The sequence below is a fragment of the Chanodichthys erythropterus genome, chromosome 18 (assembly GCF_024489055.1).
Source record: "Chanodichthys erythropterus isolate Z2021 chromosome 18, ASM2448905v1, whole genome shotgun sequence".
Taxonomy (NCBI): domain Eukaryota; kingdom Metazoa; phylum Chordata; class Actinopteri; order Cypriniformes; family Xenocyprididae; genus Chanodichthys; species Chanodichthys erythropterus.
In genome coordinates this window covers 2,462,872-2,488,193 of record NC_090238.1, presented here as the reverse complement: position 1 = coordinate 2,488,193, position 25,322 = coordinate 2,462,872, and the positions used below count along the sequence as shown (strand labels likewise).

The 25,322-nt window shown below is 40.4% G+C and overlaps 1 protein-coding gene across 3 annotated transcripts; it reads left to right on the top strand.

The window, feature by feature from the left end:
* The first annotated feature begins 248 nt into the window (after positions 1-248).
* rps6kl1 (ribosomal protein S6 kinase-like 1) lies at positions 249-25,322 on the top strand. Of its 3 annotated transcripts, XM_067367765.1 has the most exons (12): positions 249-401; positions 7,055-7,121; positions 7,533-7,839; positions 11,734-11,858; positions 13,132-13,224; positions 13,358-13,405; positions 14,078-14,210; positions 18,184-19,419; positions 20,355-20,444; positions 20,556-20,638; positions 22,976-23,071; positions 23,675-25,322. In XM_067367765.1, the coding sequence occupies exons 3-12, from the start codon at positions 7,704-7,706 to the stop codon at positions 23,795-23,797; spliced, it is 2,163 nt and encodes a 720-aa protein (XP_067223866.1). In that variant the 5' UTR covers positions 249-401; positions 7,055-7,121; positions 7,533-7,703; the 3' UTR covers positions 23,798-25,322. The 3 variants fall into 3 exon arrangements, with proteins under 3 accessions (XP_067223866.1, XP_067223869.1, XP_067223867.1); XM_067367766.1 differs by lacking the exon at positions 7,055-7,121 and having other exon boundaries at positions 379-401; XM_067367768.1 differs by lacking the exons at positions 20,355-20,444; positions 20,556-20,638; positions 22,976-23,071; positions 23,675-25,322 and having other exon boundaries at positions 18,184-19,564.

The following is a 25,322-nucleotide window of genomic DNA, read 5'->3' as shown; positions in this document are numbered from 1 at the left end:
GAGGGGTGCCATAATTTCATAGTTGGCTGTATAGCCTATATAACTTTTTGTTCCCTCTCCAAAATGCATCAGAGACAGTCATTCCTGTTCTCTCAGTGATAGAAAGAGTCACTATATGATGAAGGCAGATCTGAATGGAAAGCTTGAATTGCCTTGACAAGTGTATTCTCCATTAATGCCAGATTGGGGCATGTTGTCAGATTTTTATGTCAAATCCTCAATATTTACAGCATTTGTTTATGGGTTCATATCACTGCATCCAGGACAGACCAGTAGCGTGGTGACGTCACTGGGTGAGATCATGATCCGCCAATAGAAAGCGTGTGTTGTTCTGCTTCCTGATGTTGAAGACTGCGCTGCAGGAGCGGATGCTGAGGATGAGGATGAGGATCTCGCGCAAGGTTCGTTTTCTGTTTGTTCTGTAACATGACAGCGCATGGTGGATAATAACTAACTGCTGTGTCATCGGCATGAGGTTCTGCTTCAAATACTTCAATATTATAATATTGTAATAGTATAGGCCTAGCGTTAATAGTGTTTAAGGTCATCGTCATCATCACAGTGAGATAAGAGGGTCGCGCGTGACGTCACACTGTGTGATGGTGATGGTGTGTCTGACTGAACCTGTACAGAATATTAACATACAATACCACAGTTATGTAAATGTGCCCTGTGTAAGAGTCTTTCAGTTGTTTTGTTTATATTAAGCTTATGTGGTAATAACTCAAGCCTAACTGTGACAGTAATGTATTGCAGTAATTATAGTATTTGTGCAGAAACTATTACGATTGCCATGGTAAATTATGTTAAGGTAACTTCAATTTTTTTCCCCTGCCATTCTGTCTTTCACTTTCATTTGGCAAAAAAAGCTGAATGAACCGGTTTAAAACACAACTTGATAGGTGTTTTGCCACACCTCGTCATATTTTTGGTCATTATTTGCCAGTTAATATGCACTGTTATTTTAGTATCATTAATATTTAGGCTACTATTAGGCTAAAGTTTTTCTTACTTTAAATTAGATTTTATTCTTATAATTAAAGTTTTAGTGTTTTCGTTATTTAGTACTTCATCTTAAGGGTGCAATATGTAATATTTTTGCAGTAAAATATCCAAACACCACTAGGCCAGTGTTATATATTTTGTTCACTTGAGTACTTACAATATCCCAAATGTTTGCAGCTATTTGTAAATCGTGAGAAAATTGCAATTTTACCCAAGGCTCTGGGACGTGTGAGGAGTCGCCTGTCAATGGCGTCATACCCGCGTTACCCTCGGTTTCCGGTTTTATTTTGTAGAAACCATGGAAACACCAAAGACGCTTTAATATTTACATGTTTTAATAGACAAGGGATCAACTGTTATGATATATTTATAGACAGAAAATTAATAATTGTTATATAGCTCAACACATTTAGTCTTATTGTTTAAATCTAGTTTTCTTGATGTGAGTACCATGCTTTACCATGCCTCAGAGAAAAACAATATTTTGTGAAGTATAGCATAATCAGATGCAGCTTTATTTTTATTAATAGTAATACAGCATTTTCTCCATCATACAATATGTTTTAAAACGAATTGCATGCCAGTTATCAACACAATCATCCAGCATTTAATCTGATATTGTAAAATGGATCTATCTTACTGCAGTGTGTAACAGTGTCTCACAGCAGCCGCCGAGCGAACGCACAGAGTAACGTTATAACATCATTTTCAACACTCTCAAATGTATCTAATATGATAAACAGAGCTGCGTTTCCTCATACTCATGACCGGAAAAGCGGAAGCGGCGCCGACGACTGTGTCATGATAAAAGTCCCGCTGCTCGTGAGGCGTGTGTTGATCAATCGCTCCAGCTCCTCGTTCAGCTCCACAACACTCGCTCCTGCTCTGCTTCATACTACAGTAACGTTAATAATCACATCCATGAACATGATTTCTTTCTGACTCCAGTCCCTATTCTTTTGCTCCGGCTGTGAGATGGAGACCACATGTCCCAAGATTCTGCACTCAAACTTGGCGTCATTAAGCTACAGCTTTGTTTTGAATTGGCCTCTAGTGACCTCTAGCGGACAAAAATATTACATATTGTACCTTTAAACTGAATAAAATGAAAAATATTTTCTTTCAATGTTTTATTTCAGGTAATGAAATTTTTTTTTTTTCTATGGTTTTATTTTTAGTTAACATTAATAACTGTTCATACAATACCGGACATGTGAATTTTATAATATGTTGTTGTACACTGTACCCTTTCAAGTGCTTAGCAACACCCTAGCAACTACTGAGAATTCCCTAGTAGAAACTGCATAGCAACACACTAGCAACCACAATGAGTACCCTAGCAAGTAGCATGAATTTATTTTTGTGGCATTTTACCTGGGTAAGTTACTGTATAGTTACAAATAATACTTGCTTTGATCTTATACTGTTCTTGCACATTTGTGTGTGTGTTGGTCATGTATAGTGTTCCCTTTCGAAAGGGAACTCCACTCTGCGCTGACTGCACTATGGGGAACGTCCTCCGTGACCCGTGCTCGAAATGCCAAAAATCACCACACTCCAATCCTATTGGCCGGCGACAGCCTATCACGTCACAGCGCGAACCGTGACGTATAAAGGGAGCGCCTGGGGAAACAGCCGACATCCTCTTGTCTTTTCGCGACTGCTTTTGCTCGTGCCTTTTTCACTCTGCCAAAGTTAGTATGTCTGCTAAATCGTTCTGGAAGTGTGCTGATCCCAGGTTTCTGACACTGGAGGACACACAGAACTTGTGCGTTTACTGTCTGGGCGAGGGGCACGCACGAACAGTACTCGAGGGTGCTGCCTGTGCTAACTGTGAGCGTTTTCCTATGAGAACGTTCTCGTTTGGCCCTCTTCTCGAGGGGAGAGGTGCCATCACCGCTGCCTGGTGGTTCCGGCCCCGCTCGTGCTGAGGCTCAGCGGCGATTGAAATCATGGGGCTCGTAGTTGGCGTATCAGGCTGATCTGCTTACGGATTTTGATCAGGGTCAAGGTCTTTCTGCTGAGGCGGTCGCGGAGTTGCGTCGGACCACGGATCTCGCTCTGAGGGCCACTAAACAAACTGCCGCCTCGATCGGTCGATCTATGGCGGGCATGGTGGCCACTGAGCGGCATCTGTGGCTCAACTGTGCGGACATCGGGGAGAAAGAGAAACATATTCTCCTCGATGCCCTGGTTTCGCCCACTGAACTTTTTGGCACCTCCGTGCAGGCGGTGGTTGAGAAGTTCAGGGAGGCGAAGACGCGCTCCGCGGCGTAAAGGTCTTGCATCCCACTCAGATCCAGCTCTGGGCCCAGACAGCCGGGAGGTCCCGGGCCTTCTCGAGCCGAGGCTCAGAGGTAGGCCCAGAGGGAAAGCGTCGCCGCTCGCGTGCCTCCTCCTCCTCGGAATAAGTCACAGAGATGGCGAGACGCTAGGACGAAGAAGCAAGATCTGAGGGAGGTGATTGAGGAGCAGCGCCAGCAGCGCCGGTAATTGATCCCCTCTCTTGCGAGGGCTTTTTCTTGTCCTCGCTCTTCCTTCGCCTCCCGGTAGCGTTTTGTGAGATCTATATGCTGCGGGCTTTACAGTCGGGCTGATGTAGTGGGCCTGTGATGAATATTTTTCTGACGGCCCGCCGTCTGGCTTGATAGTGAAAGTGCTTTTGGGCTTTGGAACTCTGGATTTTCCCCTCCGTGTGACGTATCGGGGAGTAATCTGCGTTCTACGAGCCGCAGGAGGTAAGCCAGGTCCATTTTTCTTTCGTTATGTAGACCTTGCTTTGCCTGTATAGCTTCCTGTGCATATAGTTGTCATCTGTTCATGTTTTTAAGGGGTTATTTGGGCAAATAACTGTATGTTAGGCTGACTGTTACAGGCAGGCCCTTTATGGCCGCTTTGTTGTTTAGCGTTGGTGTAGTTTCTCGGCTGATAATGTATATAGCTAGAACTAGCTTTCGCTATTGTCAGTTATGTGTTGGCCGGTTTTTCGGCCACCTAATGCTGTCGCTCGTGCTGCTTTCTCCGTGTGTTTGGGAATTTGTAGCCAGAGTGTAGCGTGGTCTACATACAGTCCTTAGCTAGCGGCTAGGCTAGAAATAGGTTACGTGTATGTTTGTTTACATCCCCCTATAATGACTATCCCCCTGCGGTTGTATAGTTCCTAGTTCTGGCCTTCTTCTGAGGAAGTTGCTGGCCGTTTTTTGCCCATATTTCCCCTTCATATGTTTATGCAGGTGTGTTATGTGAGCGTGTTTGTGCTGCCACAGGTTACACCTGTTTTCTATGATAGCAGGCTTTATCCGGCCTCTATATATGAATACGGTGTTGTTGTACTCCCTGGTTAGGGTTTGTGTTTCACTGAGTGCATCACCTGTTGGATCGCACACTCAGGATGAGTGTTGGGAATTTTGTTTACCGACTTCTCCCGGTCGTTTGCACCACAGCATCTGGGGTTCATTGCTGTTTGATTGTTGGCTATTTACCTTTTTTAGCCTCTCTGTATGCAGCTTGTTTTGATACAGCGCTGTTGGTCTACGATGCTGGTTACGCTCATGCTGTTTAGCATATTAACATTGCCTGCTGGAATGTGTATACCTAGGCTCAGGTTGTGTAGCTAGTTCCCTTAAAATTATAATTTTAGGTTATACTGGCCCTTCCTTTTAGCTAGGGCCCTGTCATGACCACGGGCTGGTGCCACATGGTTCTTTGAGTAGCAGGCCTTTCCAGGCCTCTCTTATATGGCTTCCTGTTGGCCCAGCTATGCTGGTCGTGTACGGGCATCATTGCATGATGAGTCATACGTTACTCTGTTGTTGCCAGATGTTTATGGAAGTCGTTGGCCCCCGTTGAGGCCTCCTTTCATGTCTTACCTAGCATGTTGGCACAGCTTGTATGGGTTTCTGTATCTCTTGGGTGTTGTATAAACGCACTAGCTATCACCGCGCGCTTTTAAGGTTACAGGCCATTTTTAGGCCTTCCTTTGCTAGCATGTCAGAGTTTAGCTTGGTACTCCTCTCGCTGAGAGTAAAAAAAAAAAAATGTTTTTACTGAGTAAATTGTGCGTTTATTCCCTTTAGCTCTAGTCGAGCTAAAATATTTTCTGTCTATCTAACAGGTTCTATTTTTGCTCCTAGAACTTTAGTGGCCGCTGGCTGATGTCGCGTGTGACAGGTAGGCCGTAAAGGCCTCCTGTGGAGCATGCTGACCTTTTGACAAACAAAAAGGGATGGTTTCGCCGGCTGGCCGGGTCTCAGGTTGACTATGACCTCCTGTGTAGTCGGTCTGTTTAGCTTGAACCCTGATAACACTGCCACGAGCTATGTTGTACTCCTCTTGCTTAAAGAGTAGAAGGTACTTCACCGAGTGCACTGCTCGTTGGTTTGTGTTGGACGGGCTGTCTCGTGGGCACTTGCAGCTGTTATGTCTTGGTGTTTGCTCCACCTTGATATGCAATAGGGTGTGGCCCTACAGGCCATCCTGGGCTACCGCCGTCTGCTTTCAGTTCTAGTTCTCTGGTGAACTCTGGTTATGTTGTAGGCCCTTTTCCCGGCCTCCATGACTATGTGCCCGCCTTACAGTCTGTCTGTTAGGTTGAGCTTTGTACTTCCCCTCGGGGTTAACTGCGTAATTGTGCTTAGCTCCCTAAGCTGGTATGGTTGTAGACTTCTATGAAGTCTCCCGTTAGACCGGCCCCCAGGCTGGTTTGTGCTCCCCTGGGTCAGGGGTCTTTAGCGCACAGCCTCCTCAGCACCTTGTTAATGGCTGAATAGATCCTTGGATGAGTGGTTGTACTCCCCTCATACGAGGGTCCAGAGCGTTTAGCTGAGTTCCGCTCTCCAGGATGCCCATCTCTGCGTGTGGGTTTGAGTTGCTTACTGCCTTTTCGCAGTCGCTCTTTCCTGCTCTCCTCTCTGGAGTTTGCGCTTGGAGATTCTGTATATCAGACAAGGTTGGCTAGGCCAGATTTAGCTTCGCTGGATCTGGCTAGGCCTCCTTGGTGGTAGCGGGATGGATTTTTTCCCCCCGAGTGACTGGCCGAGGTTCCTTTGGTTCCTTAGCCACATTCCCTTAAAGGGACCACCCCCTCTCGGGCTGTTGGTTCCAGATGCTCAAGCAGCCTTGGTAGGCTTTTTTCGGAAGGCCTCTTTTAGGCTCAGCTTGGGCTGTTGGCCGTAGGGAATGCTGTCACTGACAGCCTTGGAGTTCTGCCCCCGGTTTTTCCCTGGAACTGCCGGATTGGACTGGCATTCTCCTCTAGCATGGCGGCGTGGGTATATCGTTCCCCATAGCGCAGTCAGCGCAGAGTGGAGTTCCCTTTCAAAGGGAAAGTCTCAGGTTACGTATGTAACCATGGTTCCCTGAGAACAGGGAACGAGACTCTGCGCTTTCATGTCATGCTGCGGGATGCCTGCTACAGTCGCAAGAAGATGTCGGCTGTTTCCCCAGGCACTCCCTTTATACGTCACGGTTCGGGCTGTTTGACGTGATAGGCTGTCGCCGGCCAATAGGATTGGAGTGTGGTGATTTTTGGCATTTCGAGCACGGGTCACGGAGGACGTTCCCCATAGCGCAGTCAGTGCAGTCAGGGAACCATGGTTACATACGTAACCTGAGACGTTTTGGCAGTTCGTCCCTAAACTTGGGTCCTAATGAGCACTTACAGTAATGCTGCAGTATTTTAAGCTGCTTTGTGTATCGTGAAAAGAGCTGTAAATAAAATTGGTTTGATGCTTTGTTAGGAGAATAAACATTACAGGATCACAGTCATTCTTCATCAGATAACTTTGGAAGCTTGTTTCTGCCAAGAAATAAAAAAGGTAATTGCGACTTTTTATCTCACAATTCTGACTTTTTTCTCACAGTTGCAAGTTATAAAGTTTGAATTATGTTCAAAGTCAGAATTGTGTGATATAAAGTCAGAATTGCAAGTTATAAAGTTGCAATTACCTTTTTAATTTTTTTTTATTTAGTGGCGGAAACAAGCTTCCATAGATAACTGTTCTTCTGCAGTATAGAGTGAATATGAACTTGTGCGTTTGGTTTTATACAGGATAAAGCCAGATGATCAGATGGAAACACACGGCTGTTTTATGTGACAGAACTCAGGGGTCACAAAGGTGAGTCGTGCATTGTGTTTATTTTTACAAACTCTCTATATTATACTATGACTAGACTATTACTCATAAACAGATAGTTCAGACTCTAGATTCTGATTGGATGTGAAATGACTGGCATACACACACCTGTAACGCTCATCAGTCTGACTCGTGCTCATGGTGCTCATTAGCTGTAAACAAATAATTCTGCTTTGAATTAACCTCTTATTTACAAGTTGTTCCTCGTTTTGGACAGATCCTGCTTTGTACTTTCACATCACTGTATGTAAATAGCATAAACCAGTCCTGCCCACAGATAAACCATGTTATAAACAGAATTGCAGAGTCTATACCAGTTTGTGCATACAGTACTTGATAAATAATACCACTTGAACTAATGGATATATTTTTTTTTCTCTGTGTGTCATACAGGCGGACACTGACCGCGCTCCACATGTGTGTTAAGGCAAGAGAGACCGGTGGACTTCTCGAGGGTTTTTAACGACCAGAAATGTGCCACTTCAGAAGTGTTTTCACAACTACAGATCCGTCGTCTGGTTCTGGTTCCTGTGGACATTTGCCCTTCATAGCTGATAGACAAATATGGCAAAGAAAGACTATCTGCTAGATGCAGCCCAACAGATTCGAATGGCGCTGGACCGAGAAGTCAATGAAGATTATGAGGCGGCCTTCAGCTACTATAAGAATGGAGTTGATCTGCTGCTCAATGGAGTTCAAGGTGAGTGTACACTTTACTGTTTGGCTTTATGGCTGCTAAAAGAGCTTGTCAAATGATATGGTGATTGAAAATTACTGGCAGTGGTTTAGTGATGCTGAAAAACACTTTTGGCCTCAACTGCACTGCAAATCTAAGTTGTTGACTGAATCAAGGCCATGATTTTGCACTTTATAAGTCAAGGTAAACAGAAGTCTTATTTACCAAAAAGCGATTATTCTTTACTTATCCTTACTGTTGTCAGTCACCAAACTTTCAGTAGACATTATCAATCCAAGTAAAATTTTATGTATCAATTCAGTACCAGAAATCAATTGGATATAATTAAATGTAACTATTTGGAAACTAAAAAAAATGTAATTAAATGTTTATGCTGATAATCAAAATTACAAGTAAATAATACATTTGTCATGCTGTGGTGGAAGGAGTAGTTGAAGTGAGGATCTGATTTTAAAGGGGTGGTTGATTATGATTGAACTTTTTTAATGTTAGTTAGTGTGTAATGTTGCTGTTTGATCATAAACAACATCTGCAAAGTTATGATGCTCAAAGTTCAATACAAAGGGAGATATTTTCTTTTACAGAAATACATTTTTAAGGACTACAACAAATGGCTGGTAGGGACTACAATGAGCTTCTTCCTGGGTTGGTGACATCACTAACCCTAAAATTTACATAAACCCCGCCCCCGAGAACACTCAACAAAGGGGGCGGGGCCATGTTGGGCTGCTTTAGAGTAGAGTGTTGTAGTAGAGTGTTGTTGTCATGCCGTCATTTTACGCCGGACTGCTTCACAAACGAGGGTCAATTCAACACAAAAGATGAACATGACGACACATGCTAGTGGATGAGTTGAATCAACTCCACAGCAACTACATCAATTTATCCACTAACCATTCAGAAACGTCTAAAAGTTGTAACTTCTTCCTGAGTCTCTCCATCAGTGTCGACTCCGGTTTGAACAATGTAAGGCTGAACACCGTTACTGACAATCCTCATTTTGGCTGCGTTTAAACGAGAAAAAAATCCAAGAAGATGAACAGTCTGATGGGAACCCAAGCATAACAGTGAGCAAAGACAAGCATAGACAGGAGTGAAATGAAACACAGAGCTATGAATAGACAGAGTAAATGAGGAACTAAAGAAGTCGCAGGTGTGGAGAATCAGTAACTGAGGGTTAAGAAAATACTTAGAAATCAAGGCAACCGTGAAAACAGAAACTAAACCACAGGAAATCAAAGACAGGTACAACGGCAGATACATGACAAAATTAAAACAGCATGTTTCCTTCAAATATTTTTCAGTTAAAGAAGCATTGCTTTGAAAGGGTTTTTTGACATATCAGATTTTTTTTCATCCATTCATTGCTATGGGTATTATCACAATGTCAATCATTGCAGTTTTGGGGGGGATGTCACTCCCTAAACTTTAGCAGCATGAAAAATAAAAACGGGTTATAAACAGAAAGCAGGCAGAGAGTGCTACCTTTATTTTGCACTCTTGCGAAAACTCCTGTTATAATCAATAAAGCGCTCTGTACTTCACAATCAGTCTCTTAATTACATCGTGTTCAGGGTAAATCTCAAGTGTTTCAGTGGAGGTTGCTTGACTCAAATCCTTCCCATTGTAAATTGATCCTAAACGTGGACAGTCTTGATCATCTTGGTCATCAAGGAACAAGAATGTGCAATATGAACATATACACTGTAATGTGAACTAGAGATCAGGTTTTCTTCGAATGAGCGAGGAACATCCTGAGCTGAGATTTTAATGGTTTTGGTAACATTTCATTTGTTAACATTAGTTAACACTAACAATGAAAAATACTTTTAGAACATTTCTTAATCTCAGTTAATATCATTTTCAACATTTACTAATACATCACTAAAATCAAAAGTTGTTTCTGTTAATATTATTTAATGGACCTGAGCTGACATGAACTAACAAAACTATAAAAATACTTAAAATAAAAACTGGTGGTTCTGCAATACCAATACTCGGAGGTAATCAAAATTCCTCTGATTTATGAGGTTAGAATTGTTGTGTATTTCCATAATAAATAGATTACGGTCCACAAATAAATCTAGAGAACTTAAATTCACAAACAAAAAGAATGACATCCACAGATATGTTATGTTATATTATTGTCAGCGGTCTGGTGTGTTCTAGTCAAAACACACAAAGAAGTACTAAATCAAAGTGTTTAATTAGTAAACCAAAACACAGGAGCTCACAGGAGAATACAAATGAGCATGAGCACACTCTGAGGGGCTCTTTACATGACACTGTTTTCAAGTAAAAACATTTTGAAAACTATACCGTTATCATCTCCACATAAACTGCAAAAACGTGAATCTTTGAAAACAGTGATGCATGCACATGCATATTATGTGTTTAGTCTGTCCACCTTATTTGTCAACGCAGAATTAAGGTATTTCTGTGAATGTGTGAGACTTCCGATTTATTAACCGCTATAGGGAAATAATGAGAAGAATATCAAAGTGCAGTAAATATGAAATAATGAGGTGGATAGGCATGTGCGTTTGGGGCGAGTGCCCTGTAAAAGAATGTGTATGCACACACATGTAGTCTATCTTTACGAAGTGTCATTGCCAACTACTTGTCTAGCATGTGTAATACAGTTTTTAGTCATCTTCACGGAGCCATGTGAACGGGGATAGTTTTGATAACGTTGTCATCTGTACAAAGAAAAAACTTCCATTTTTAGTACATCGTTGCCTACATGGAACCAAGACAGAACTCAGGGTTTAAATACACGGGTAAACGAGGAAACTAAATGAACAACAGGTGAATGAAATTAGTGACTAACTGGCAGACACTAGGAAACGGGCTGTGTCCACAATCGCCCCCTATAACCTTAAATAGTGCACTGTTTGAGGGAACAGCCATTTGTAGTGTTGTCCGAAACCATAGTGAACATTATCAGGCGCACTCATTCAATCCCACAATGCACCGCAATAACGAGTGTACAATCAATGTACTCTCAACGGCTAGAGAATACCCATAATGTAGGCTATTGTGAGAGTCTCGCACCGAATGAATTCCTGCGTCTGACCAGAAGATGGCGCCCGCAGCTGAATCATCCATCTATCCATTTTCCAACTGCTGGTAAAAGAGGCTACAGCATAATATAAAAGTATAAATTCCTTTTTATGTGATTATTAAATTGTTTAATTAAAGTTTACACATAGTTTCCATGACAGATTTCAGGATAAATCTGTTCATCTTACTACTGGAGCTGACTGTTTCAAATGATTAAACAGCAAGCACAAACTATGTTAAAGAAGCAGCCCTTGTGTCTCCTCAGTGTCCGAATTCACTCACTCGTTTTCAGTCACTCCCTCAAGTGGACTATGTTAGTGGACTAATGTAGGGAATAGTCAATGAGGGTACAGGGGGCGAATTTGAACTCAGCCTAGGTCAGCGTACAAATGTCAGGGAACAGGTACAAAACAGAACCATAACACAATGAAACTAAACATAACTGTTACAATTATGAGTTTTACAAAAATTAACTGAATTCACAAACACAACTCTACCTGGCGTTCATGTGTGGACCATGTGCATTTGTGTCCTTAGACATTATTTTGTTATTGATTGTTGTGGAAAAATGTCATCTCTGTATATCAGAGTTGAAGATATTAGTTTCATTAGTGAGCATTTGTTTATAAGGCAAAATATTATTTGCATATATGGTTGGATTCCACCTGTTGCCATCCACAGTTTTGAAAACAGAACAATATAATATCCCATGAAAAGAAGTTTCACTGTAAAGAGAAAAGAAGCAAATGTAGGTTAATCTGTACATAAGATCTGAACATTCAAAGGGTAAACCATAGATCTCCATGCTAATGTAGATTCTTCCGTGTCTTACAGTGGATCCAAATAAAGAGAGACGTGAAGCCGTGAAGCGGAAGACCACTCAATATCTGAAGAGAGCCGAGGAGATCTTCATCTCTTACTTACAGGACAACATCTCTAAAGGATCCACTCATTTAGGAGTAGGTGACAAGTGTGCATGATGAGATATCTGGGGGGTATTCCAGAAGGCAAGTCTTAAGTCTTATACCTCTTAAGAAAACTAACCCTGGAACAGAAGCTGAAGTTTTTACCTCCGTTTTTGGAACCGAAAGTTGAGGTTATCCGCTTACTTACTCTTAAACATACCCGGGTATGTCACATAACCTGCTTTCTGGAATACCTCCCTGTTCAGGCTCCCAACTGAACATTATTTTCTCTTTTGGATGTGAGTTTTTTACTTTTATGGCCATACTCCTGCAATTTAATGTAGATAAGTAACTTTATTCACTTATTTATAGTTCAGTTTAACATGAAGAAATTGTAACATAAATATATTACTGTTATAAAGTAGAATGTACTTATCAAAGTAATAATAATAATAGTAATAATAAAATTAAAACTTTATTTTTCTTCCGTTTCTGCCATTTTATTTTAACAGTAAATACACAATTTCTGAAAAGATAAAGCAATTCTTGGGGCCCTACTTTACAAAATAAATAAATAAGTAAATAAAGTTTAAGTTCTATGAATTCAATTGATTAGACATGCATTTTGATTATTAAAATGAATCCAGAAAAAAATATATACAGACAGTATATATATATATATATAAATATATATATATATATATATATATATATATATATATATATATATATATATATATATATACTGCATATAACAGAATTTTGGGAAACATGAAATGGATTTCATAGGGCTCTAAAAAAAGTTAAGTTAAAGTTAATAAATTGTTTAATAAGTTTCATTATTTCAATCAATTAAACGGAATCCAAAAAAATTTAAATGGAAAAAAAAAAAAATACGGAATCCCACACCACACCAAATGCTGATATCATTCTGTTTATTATAAGTTTTATCATCTGCTGCTTTAAATGCTCAAACTCTTTAAAGCAGGATGGATTCTGATTGGCTGTTGATGTTTTCATTGTTTATCAGGTGGACAAAAATCACTGAAAGTGATTCAAACGATGTCGTTCCTCTGTGTTGTTGTTATTGTTGTAGTTGTGGTGTGGACTTCTCTTAGACTTAGAGCGATTATAAAATCTTTATAATTATCATTATAGTTATCGTCCTTGGAGTTAACACGTCTTAAGTGGGCATTTCTTGGCCAGATGCAATATGAATCAGACTTTTGCTATTAATTAATATTCTGACTTTGTGAGGCTAGGTATAACATACAGGCCGTGGTCCATTTATTGTTTCTCTGACTCGTGTTCTTTTCCTGCTCATCAGGGTTATAGTAGCTTACGGTTTCGGTCGATCAGACATCTAAGTTCGCCAGTGGAGAATCTGGCGATGTGCAAAGTCGTTGGAATCATTGATAAGGTATGTGTGAAATATCTGCTCCTCTCATGCTCTTCATGGTTTACAGCCAGTCAGTCATTTCTCTGTAGGCCAGGAAGTTAAAGTCATTGGAAGTGCAATAGTTATAACAGTTATAAATGTGTGTCTTCCACAGGTGCTGACGGTTGAAAGTCTGATAAGCAAGGAGACATTTATTGTTAAGGTAGGCATTTGAAACATAGGTATTCTAATGTATGGGTTCATTTCAGAAATGAGCTGGAATCAGGCCATCCAGTCTCTGGGAATACCTTGCGTCTTCTGTTATTACTGCACGTCTGCTTGGATTGATCCTGTTAAAAGCTGCTGTCTGAATCTGAGTACAAACTCGTCTCGGGTTACTGAAACCAGACACTTGAGATATTATAATCGGACAGAGACAGGTGGACAAAACAAAAAAGTCATTTGAAACCAGCAAACACTAAAGGAAATACAATAAATACTACCATGCTGGTCAAATAATTTACAATTGTAATAATATATCATTATTTTTCTGCATTACATTAATGAAAAGGAGATTTTTTATTAAAATAAATACTCAACATAGTAATCCAGAAATCACATTATTTTCTGTATAGTGCCACAGGTCTGTTACATTTATACATTTGGCAGATACCTTTATCCAAAGTGACTTTTTTCTTTTCTTTTTCTTTTTTTTTTCCATAAGTCCTTGTGGTTATGCTCAGGGAGAGCAGGTTCTGTTTGTATGAAACAAGCATGCCCATGCTGCCTTCCTTTTGGAACAGGCTTTTTCTTAAAGGCTGTCTCAAGAGACAGTTTTACTAGGTTTTGAAAAAAGGGCCTAATTCTGGTGTGAAAAATTCTGCTTGCTGGACAGAGTTTACCCAAGTCGAGCTGGGAGAGTCGTGAGAGGTCGACCATCATTCCTCAGGGAGTGCCCTTCATGGTGAAGCTGCTAAAATACTATGTCAGTGAAGACACTGTGTTCCTTCATCTAGAACATGTTCAAGGTGAGTAGCACTTCTCATGTTGTATATTGTTTCAAAGCAGTTCAACATCGTATATCCCCACAAGACAAATGTGACAATGGCAAGGAAAAACTTCACAAGATGTTGATGAGGAAGAAAACCTGGAAGGAACCAAGGGGAACCCAACCATCTTATACAATGAATATGAGAATCGTCTTGGTTGAACAGATGGTTTTCAGATGGGGTTCATTTAAGCTGAGTGTGTCTGTGGGCCTGTTTACACCTGGTATTAAGATGCATGTTGGTCGATCGAATCACAAGTGGATGACACTAAATACAGGTGTAAACGGGGTGTAAAACGTTTTGAGCTTGTCCACTTCCAGGGGTAGTCGAAAATGCATTCGTGGTGTAGACACTCAAGTGGTCAAATGTGTTCAAACAGCTGCTAAAGACCGCCTACTTTCTGCTTACTTGACACAATAAACATTATGGGAAGCGCTCTAGCCAGACGGGATTTAAACTTTGCCAGCTGAAGCCATAAGTTTGGTTTGAAAATGAAAAACGTACTAAGCACAGTGTTCTCTAAACATTTCTGTTTTCTAACATGAACTTACCGTGTTCAGCGCGGTCTCGCTGCTGTCAGAGCAGAAACGAAGGCTGATGCTCTCTAGATGTTTTCCCGTAGTTTCCCAGCACGTTCATATGTAAATTGCACGTAATTATATTGCCTAAGAAATCAAAACTTCTGAAGAAGCCCATACATTTACCCTCCCCTCAAAGAAATCAGAACAGAATCGATTGAAAGTGGACAAAAGATATGGATTAAAACACCAAGTATAGACGGGTATGTGTTTCTCTCATCCACTTGTGATCCGATCTTAATACCAGGTGTAAACGGCCTGTGTCTCAAACATCACCCAGAAGGCTTTTTCAGAGCTTAGGATCCATATATGACTCTACATGCTCTTCCTTTTGTAAGTTCTATTATAGGGGACCTATAATGCCCCTTTTACAAGATGTAATACAAGTCTCTGGTGTCTCCAGGATGTGTCTGTGAAGTTTCAACTCAAAATACCCCACAGATCATTTATTATAGCTTGTCATAGCTTGTTTGTGTCTCTTTAAATGCAAATGAGCTGCTGCTCCCAGCCCACTTTCCAGAAGAGGGCAGAGCTTTAAAAGCTCATGCTTCGGTTGCTCAAAAACAACCAAACTGGAGAATCTCCTGAAGCCAAAGTGCATGAGACCAAACGAAAAACACATTCTAAAACACATGCCAGAGTTTCAGTATTGACTGTGAGGGATTCAAGTGTTCCATGTTTGTTCAGTCTATAAGTTGTCTTTAGACTTGAAAGGCTTGACAGCAGCTAGGAAACATATGAGTAATCAGTATAATATGGCAATAAGCAAAAAAAGTTAGAGACTCCCAGAAGAAGAGACACACCTTCATAAAAATACACAAGTACACACTGTGAGAATGATGGTCCAGAAAACATAACTAATTATAAGGAACTAATATAAGTGATACATTAATAAACTTTAAAAAAATATGTATAAATAAAGCAGAATATGGAAAGATGATTTAGAAAGATGGGGAAATTGAGGTAGGTAACTCTATCTTAGAGGCAGGGGAGCTCTTCAAAATATCAAAATAAGGGGGACCATATGCCTTACGTTTCGAACCTCGAATCATGTATTTAATCTTTTCCAACTGAATGTAAGACATTACTTCTTTTATCCAGATGCTATGTGTTGGAGGGTCTGCCCTTTTCCGCTGAAATAATATTAAGCGCCTCGCCAGTAGTGTAGTGAAGGCGATAACAGAGCAAATGTCTTTTCTGAGTTCTATACCCTCGGGTGCAACACCAAAAATACCCATTAAGTGGTCAGGGTCAGAAAATCCCCCTCCAAAACTCTTACAGCCCAGGACACAGCCAGAACATATGAGCAGGTTGTGGCAGGTGATTGCGAACAACTATTGCATGCAGGGCTAAGATTCGGGTAAATCTTGGCGGGTTAGTGAAATGAAGCCTATGAAGAACCTTAAATTGAATTAAGCCTTGTCTTGCACAGGGTGAGGAGGAGTGCACCTGATTTAATGCATCTTCCCATTTTCCATGTAAATTCTCTGCCCAAATCACTTTACCAGGCTTTACGAATATCATACAGGTTCTGTGGATCTATGTATGTTATAATAGAGTATATGCTTGAAATAAGTCCCCTGTTATGTGGGTTCAGATCAAGCAATATCTCAATAGTTGAGGTGGGTGGTATTCCTGGGAAGAAGGCAAACATCTTCTTTACGAAACTCCTAATCTGCAAGAATCTAAAAAAAGGTAAAGCAAAATTATTTCTAAGCTCTTCAAAAGAGCAAGAAGTACTATCTAAATATAAATCTGTTAGGAGCCTAATCCCCCTTTCCACCCAGACACAAAAAGCAGTCCACATAGGATGGTGGGAATAGATAGTTAGAAACAGAAGAAGAATGAAAGCTGACAGTAAACCAAAATGTCTTCTAAATTGGGCCCAAATTTTAGTGTGTGTGTCAGTACAGGATTAGGAAAGGAGATATAATTTTTCCCCACCAGAGGGAGTGGATAGCAAACTAGGGAGCTAAGTTTGAAGTTACTACATGATTGTTCCCCTTGCACCCACAGAGGGGTATAGATTATAGATTATTTTCAGAAAGTTACTTGCCCAATAATAAAATAAAAGCTTTGGTAGCGCCATCCCTCCTTGATATTTTAATCTCTGTAAAAAAAAAAAAAAAAATGTTCCTAATGTGAGGGGTCTTATTCTCTCACAGGAAGGAGGTGATTAGACTGTCCAGATTAGAAAAAAAATGTTCCTGATAAAAATAGGAATATTTGAAAATAAATATGCAAAATTAAATTTTATGCTCTGTACCATGCCTTGTAATACCTTTAAAATTAGAAGACTGACAGAGTGCAGCAGCCAAGGGTTCAATTGATATGGCGAATAACAAGGGAGAGAGGTGAAATATTCCGAGTGTACGTTGTTTGTGAACACTGAAGCAAACGGGAGGTACTGTATATAACAGTCTAATCCATGAGATTAGTTCTGCTGGAAAACCAAACTGTTTAAGTGTGTTAAAAAGCTATTCCCACTCTACTCTATCGAATGCCTTTTAAGCGTTGAGAGACATTACTGCTTCATGTTCACCTGGGGGAAAATTTGTGTATAGGCGTCGTAAATTATTGAAGGGGTTAGGCCTCGAATAAAACATTTGAAATTATAGTAGGGAGAATGGGTTCCAGGTGTAACGCAAGAATTTAGGATAAAATTTTGAAAACCACATTCAGAAGCAAGGCTGGCCTGTATAATTTGCAATGAGTAGGATCCTTGCCTTCCTTTGGGATAAGAGAAATTGAGGCTTGTGTAAGCGTTAAAGGAAGAGTTCCTGTATTAAAAGATTAATTATAAACTGCCACAAGAAGCAGGCTCAGTAAAGCTGCAAACTTCTTATAAAACTCTATTGGGAAACCGTCAGGTCCCGGAGCTTTACTGCTCTGCATTGCCGCAATAGCCTCTGAAACTTCTACTGACCAGGTCAGAGTTAAGGTCAAAATGAATAGTTGCTAAATTATTTTTTTTTAAGGAGTCTAAAATTGCAGAATCATTAGATTACTCTGAAGAGTATAGCTTTAAGTAAAAATGGACAAAGATGTCATTAATATCTAGTAGAGTATATGCAATGGGTCCAGATGGAGACTTAATATGAGTAATCATTTTCAAATTATTTGATTGACGAGACTGAAAAGCTAGTCATTTACTGGCTTTGTCCCCAAATTTGTAAAATGTATGACAGGTTTTTACCACAACCTCTTCTCTTCCTGCGTAGTTGACAGCATGTTATATGCAGACTGAAGTCTTATTCTTTCTCTACATAAGTGAGGCAAGGAGAGATGGTGTACTGTTCATCCAGCCTGTTAAAAGTTTCTGAAATACACCTGCCCACAATGACATATAGTTTGACAGCTTTGCTTTTCTACAGGTGGAAGACTCTTTTCCAGACTTCACAGGGTCAGAAGTGAAGCAGTCAGGGAGTATCCAGAGTGCTTCAGCCCCAACCAGCACAAGATCTACCTGAAGAACAGCTACACCCTCCCTTCTCTCCACCAGGAGATTTACCTCAATGAGAACTGTGAGAGAACTACACCTCTTGAGAGGGCAGGGTGCCCAGCTGATCATTGTCTTGAGAACTGTAGAACCCGTTCCTACTGTGAAGATACGGGGCACCAACAGGGGGGTTCTCCAGGCTTGTGTGCAATGAGGACAGATAATGCGCTTCCTTCTGATGGTTCACACAATGTTCTTAATTCTTTACCTCAGGATAATGTCCCTCTTCCCGTTCATCCCTGTGTGATTGTGGACACTCGGGATCCTCTTGATGTCACTTCTGACCTTCTAGGAAATGATGTCCGCATTGAGCGGATTGACTCTTGCATAGATCTAAACAAAGCTTGGAATTCTTTAGAACCTGCTCAGGATTGTAAAAATTTCACTGTTCCAGGATCAAACTCGGATATTCTAGGATTCAGCAGTGCAGCTCAGATTACTTCAGCCTCTTTATTTGGTGAAAACGCACAACCAACCCTTTGCAACACAGTTGATGTACTTCCACAGAGAGTTCGGATAGTTCCCAACACATCACATTTACCTCCACGAAACCAAGCACATGATGGATTTCCTCATGAACAGGGTGTCACTAACTGTAAACTCAGTGAAAATGGACAGCTTTCACAGTTTGTGGCTGAATTGAGCAAAGTCAGTTCTCATCACAATCCATTTGAATGTACAACTCAAAAGCAAGAGGGTATCTCTTTAGACTGCACAAAGATGACTTCCCGGGTTAACACTGTTGATATGGTGAGGGAGGTTGGGAATGAGGACATGGAAAACTGGCGTATATTCAGCCCTTCATATAAACAACCACAAGTTGGCATGATATCCTTCCCATCAGCACCTACTACAAACAGCTCCTGTTGGAGTGAGACTAAACTAGAAGACCCTCAGATGGAACAACTGGTGAAGGTTGATGGATTGGGCCATCATACCCAAATTAAGGCTAAGAATTTCAGTGCCAAATGGAAGTGGGGTAGACAGGGACTCCCCGAGGACAAGGTGCGACTGTGGGGGGCTCAGATTCTGTTGGCCTTGGAAAGTCTTCACGAGCAGGGCATCATGTGTCAGGACCTCAACCCAAGAAATGTTCTACTTCGCAGCAGTGGTATGTTTTCTAATGCCATGTCTTTAGCCTTTGAATGCTGATTCTGTGGGCCACTGTCCAGTAGATATGTTTGATTCATGAACTAATCCTTATTTTAAGGTCCTGGTTGATGACGCAAGATGCACATCCGAAGAAGCACACAGACTCCTGGCGCAGCACCGAATAAGCCAATAAGTATATCCAGAAATGAATGAATCAAACCTACAGGCAGAGATGAATATCAGCTTTTCTGTGATGTCCGACTGAAAAAGAACCGAATGAGCTGTCAAAGTTCTCAGAGGATAACCAGCTGGTTGAGTCATTTCTTTTTGATTCATTCATTTTGAATCAGTTCTTTGGTTCAATAACCCATCTGGACATGCTGCAAAAGGAGTGTGCATGCTACTTTGGATGTGCACCTTGCATCATCAACCCAGAAATAAACTTGGATTCAGTTTGATTCTGTGAACCAGCTCGACTGGTTACCTGCTTAAAAGAACATCACTACTGTCCAGCAGAGTTTAGCTCTAACCCTAATTAAACACACCTGAACAACCTAATCATGATCTTCAGGATTACTAGAAAGTTACTGGAGAGTTTAGATGCGTCACACAAGGTTTGACATCATTGTTACCAAACAGCATTGGTTCATCATCATTGGATTGTGATGGCTTTGTTTGAATATACGTGACAGCAAATGGAACTCGAGAGGTGCAGCGGAGAGGGAAATTATCAGTGATTAATGAATTAAATTTCAGTCTGTTCCACACACAAACATCTTATGACTTCAGAAGACTTGGAATATAGGGTTTATTATCTTTTATATTCATTGTATGGAAAAGAGCAGCTCAGACATTCGGTCTAACTTCTCTTTTTGTGTTTCACGAAAGAAAGACAACAGGTTTAAAATGTCATTCTAGTATTTTAAAACAGTTGTTCAAATATATTGCACACAGGTGAGGCATGTCTTACGTACTTTGGACAGTGGACAGAAGTTCAGCCTGAAATTAACCCTAAAGCAATGGAAGAGATGTACTGTGCACCAGGTAAAACATTTCAATTGGTTTTTCACAATTACCTCAAACTGCAACATTTCTAACACACATTCTGTTCTCTTGAGATGTAATAACTAGATTTTTTTTACTAACTTGGAGCAGAAATTGGAGGCGTGTCGAAAATCACAGAGGCATGTGATTGGTGGAGTCTTGGAGCTTTGTTATATGAGCTTCTTACCGGCATGGTAAGCAAAGTTCTTTTTATATCTGTTTTAAAAATAAAGAATTTAAAATTAACCCAAGAATGACTGCAAATGTTGGAGTGTTGGATGAGACATCTTAACTATGTATTTGTTAGTGAAAGTCAATTTATTCTGTGTTTTGTCACGTATAGAGTCACCTTTGAACAAAATCTACTTCAATTATATGCTGTATCAAAATGTTATTTACATTATTCGACTGAACAGGACAGGTTATCTTAAGACTCTGAGTGATTAATACGGCTGCTAATACAATGTCTCGTTCCCTTCTCTCAGGGAACCAGGGTTACACGAGTAACCAAAAACGTTCCCTTTCGAGTTCGGTTCACTCGGCATTGCGCCAGTAGCTGACGCTATGGGGATTGTATAAAATCATGCCATAGTAATAGCGAGGAGTCAATAGATAACCACCAGAATACCATGAGTGTGGTGCAATAACCCTGAGCTAATAAATCAACAGCAGGAAGAGTGTTAAGGCAGTCTTCTGTTAACAAACATAGTTAAAACCTTCCACAGTACTACAGGGGGAGGGCAATACTGACATCATGGGCAACGTCACAAGTGCTCTGTTTAGTCGAGCACAACTAGTCAAGCTTAAGCACTATAAGCATGAAGGCAGAAAGGCTGTGGTGGTGCTGGCACTGCCCAAACTCAGAATAAGAAATATACACCCTGACTGAAGTCGTAAGATGAGAGCACCTGTACCCCTTCTTTGAAAACTAAATCCTCCTGCACTGACAAAACGAGGATACATCCAATTTGTAAAACCTGGCGAATGTGTTTGGCATGGCCCATCCCACCTCCATACAAATATCTTGAATTTGACACCCCTTTTGTCCAAGCCTATGAAGATGCCAGTCCACTAGTAGAGTGAGCCTTGACGCCAATAGGGCAGTCCACTCCCTGAGATTCATATGCCAGTGCAATTGAGTCCACAATCCAGATTGAAAGCCACTGCTTTGATACTGGCTGCCTCTTTGCAAGTCCACCACAACAGACGAAGAGTTCTTCAAGCACTCAATGCATATACGTAGCGCTTGAACTGGGCAAAGCGGCTGAGATGGGGAGTGCTCACCTGCAGACCCCGCCTCTGGAGGGAAAGCCGACAGCATTATGATCTGGGCTCTGAAAGGGGTTGAAAGCATTTTTGGGAAATATACCTTCCTAGGATTTAGGTTGACCCTACAATCCCTGGGTCTGAACTCTAAGCAAGACGCTTCTATTGACAGCACTTGCAGATTCCCCACACTCTTTACTGAAACTAATACCAGCAAGAGTGTCTTCAGAGAGAGCGCTTGCAGATTAGTTTACTGTATCGGCTCAAAAGTAGGTCTTGTCAGAGCTCTCAATATAAGTGACAGGTCCCAGATTGGTACAATGGGTGGCCGAGGGGGATTCATCCACCTAGCACCTCTCAGAAACCTTATCACCAAATCACATTTACCTGTGTTTATCCATTGGTCATACACCGTAATCACTGCCACATATACTGAGTGTGGAAGGTGCGCATCTGCCCTCTAAGCAGGCAGTTGTGGCCTAATGGTTAGAGAGTCGGTCTTGTAAACCGAAGCTTGAGGGTGCCAAAAGATACTACATTGTGGGCTCCAGGGGAGGGGCAAATGCTAGCTTCCTTAAAATACACAAAAATACCCTAAAATACAAGAAGATGGCTCAGATGGACGATGGCTCAGGCATTGAGCCGATGGGAGCTAGTTACTCCCTCCCGGGCGAATCTGCTTCTTACAAAGCTTCCGAGCTTCAGAAGTTTCATCTCCCATCATGAGAGCAAGCCGAGTGCGGAGAGAACAGACTATCATGCGGACAGTGGGGGCAGTCCGAGCCACCCGGTGCTGTCTCCGCTAAATTCCTGTCTGAAAATTTAGTCCTAGCCAAATCCCCACCTCTAAACCTAACCCTACCCATTAGTTATCCCTAAAATCAGAGGGAAATGATAGGTGATTAACACTGATGTAGAAGCATCTAACCCTGGTTGTAAGCCTAAACTTGACATAAACTGTAAACTTGTCCCTCAAATCTGGTTGATTTGAATGTTGCTCCAGGATCAAGAAAGATGTTGATTCAGGAACATGTTGCACATGGTGAAACCACATTCACCTGGGTGTGACCCAGACAGAGAACACAGCTATTGTGGTGATCCTCGTCTTTTAGAGGTCCTCCGCAGGTAGAACATGTCCCACAAAGCTTAGTTGTCAGCTACTGATCCAATATTGAGTGAACTGAACTCGAAAGGGAACAGCAAATCTCCTTGGTCTTGAATGTGTTGAGACTTGTTTTCATTTGTTCAACTTTGTTTCTCTCCAGCCGCTGTGGCAGTGCCACCCTACAGGCATTCACCCTCACACTCCCCTCCATATCCCAGAGTTCCTCAGTACTGCGGCTGCCTCGCTTCTCACTGAGGTAACTGCTCTCTCAATACAAACTGATAGACAGTGTGTGCAGTGCTTGAGTGTTGAAGCTCCTCAGACATTTTTGTAAGGTTTTTTGTTTTTTGTAAATGTCATTCTGTTTAGGACTTAATCAAATTAGCTATGTTTCCATTCAAAGTTGAGAATTTAATTTGTGCACAAAATTGGAATATTGCATAAATAATTTGCAAATAAAACACTGGATGGATGGAAACACAGCTATTGATGGATTGTTTGGCATTTAAATGATAAAAAGCAACAAAATGAACTAGTGGTTTCTGAATAGTCTGAATTAGGGTTTCCTTCGAACAACCTAAAATTATCATAAACATATGTTCATAAATATATCTTAAAACACACAGATATGGCATGGAATAGTAAGAACATGAAAGCAGTGTAAACTGTACTTGTCAATTATCCGCATGCACATTATCTGTACTCATAAATGTGTTTGTGGTGCAAGACCATCTTGTTCTAATGCATTTCATATTGATATATAAACTCTTTTCTCTTCTATCTTTGTATTTTCTCCATTAAATTTGTCAGACTTGACAGTTTCCTGCATGCAAACGTTTACTCTTCATGTTTCCCGCAGCTGCTCCAGTATGACGCATGTTATCGTCTGGGATCAGGAGGCGGCGGCGTGAGCGACATCAAGTGCCATCCGTTTTTTACCTCGGTCCCGTGGCTCACACTCAGCAGGTCACTGACGCCGTAGTGCCTTCTGAAAGTATTCACCCTCTCCATTTGTTTCTGCCTGTTACACCTCCAGATATTAAAGACCCTGTGTGTTGAGCACAGATGCACAATATTCATTACAAGTTTCCAGTTGTATTTCCCCTTGAAAATAATTACTACACAATGTTGCAAATCTTTATTTGACCTCATCTACCCAGCTAACAAAAATACATTCTAAGGATGTTTTTCTAACGTTCCCTTTAAGTTATGAAAACGTTATTTCTGAATGTTCTTAGAATATTCAAAACGTCCAATTTTTTAAAATGTTTTAAAAAATGTTTTTTCTTGGTTATGTAAAGCATTGAGAGTGGAAACACCTCAGTATGCTTTTATTTGACCAGCAGAAACCGTGAATGAGGGTGAATCTTTACTGAAGCTCTGAAGTGGATCAGGATTTATGGGTTCAACATTTACTTTTACCACCATCTGGTGGCACCAGGAGTTATTACTCCACATCAGCAGTTTTCTACATCACATCACAGACCTGCAGTGAAAGCAACTGGATTGCAGGGAAGCCCATTTCTGCCATATAAGAAAAAAAAAAAAAAAATCATGCTTTTTTAATTATGACATGAAAAGTCAAAATTATGACATACCAAGTTATATCTAAAAGATGAAAAGTCAGTGTGTGTAATAATTAGGACACACACACACACACACACACACATATATATATATATAAACTGACATACCAAGTTGACATTATGACTTAAAAGTAGTATGTCATAATTTTGGCTTTTTATGTCAGATTTTCTATGTCATATTTAATAGATGAAAAGTCAAAATTCTGAAAGTCATAATTATGACAAAATTATACTTAGTCAACATTGTGACTTAAAGTGTAAATTCTGACAAAAAAAAATAAATACAAAATTCACATAAAAAGTCATAATGATATAGAAAGTCAAATTTTTGACTTTATTTCAATTTAACTTTCATAATTATGGCTTAGTATGTCAATTTTGACTTGTCATTATGACTTTTTATATCATAATTATGAGAAAAAGTAAAAATGGTGATGCTCATTTCAGAGATGAAAAGTCTAAATTAAGAGATACTAAGTCATATTTAATAGATTAAAAGTCAAAATTGTGAAAGTTGTGTCAACATTATGACTTGAAGTCCAAATTCTGACAGAATTCAAAATCCAGACATAAAAAGTAATTATGATATAGAAAGTCTGAATCATGACAACCAAAATTATTTTTTTGATCTTTTTAATCTCATAATTATATTTGCCAAAGCATGATTTTTTTCTTTATGTGACAGAAATGGGCTCCATTGAATCATGCTCAATGTCTGGAAAATGAGTTGAAATGACAGTTCTCACACACTTCTCACAGAAAGGGCCCTGCATGAAGCAAAAGGTTGATTCGGGGCATTGAAACTTTGTATTTGCTGTTCTGCAGATAAAATGCAATATTACTGAACACCAAACATCTAATCATGTGTACTGTTCTCTCCATTTTCGACTGAATGTCTTTTCTTGACCTCACGTGATTGCA

Excerpts from the sequence above, each read along its gene's own strand:
- rps6kl1 (XM_067367765.1), top strand. The coding sequence starts at position 7,704 with ATGGCAAAGAAAGACTATCTGCTAGATGCAGCCCAACAGATTCGAATG. Across the intron at positions 19,420-20,354 it reads TGTTCTACTTCGCAGCAGTG|GTGAGGCATGTCTTACGTAC; the intron begins GTATGTTTTCTA and ends TATTGCACACAG. Across the intron at positions 20,445-20,555 it reads AGAGATGTACTGTGCACCAG|AAATTGGAGGCGTGTCGAAA; the intron begins GTAAAACATTTC and ends AACTTGGAGCAG.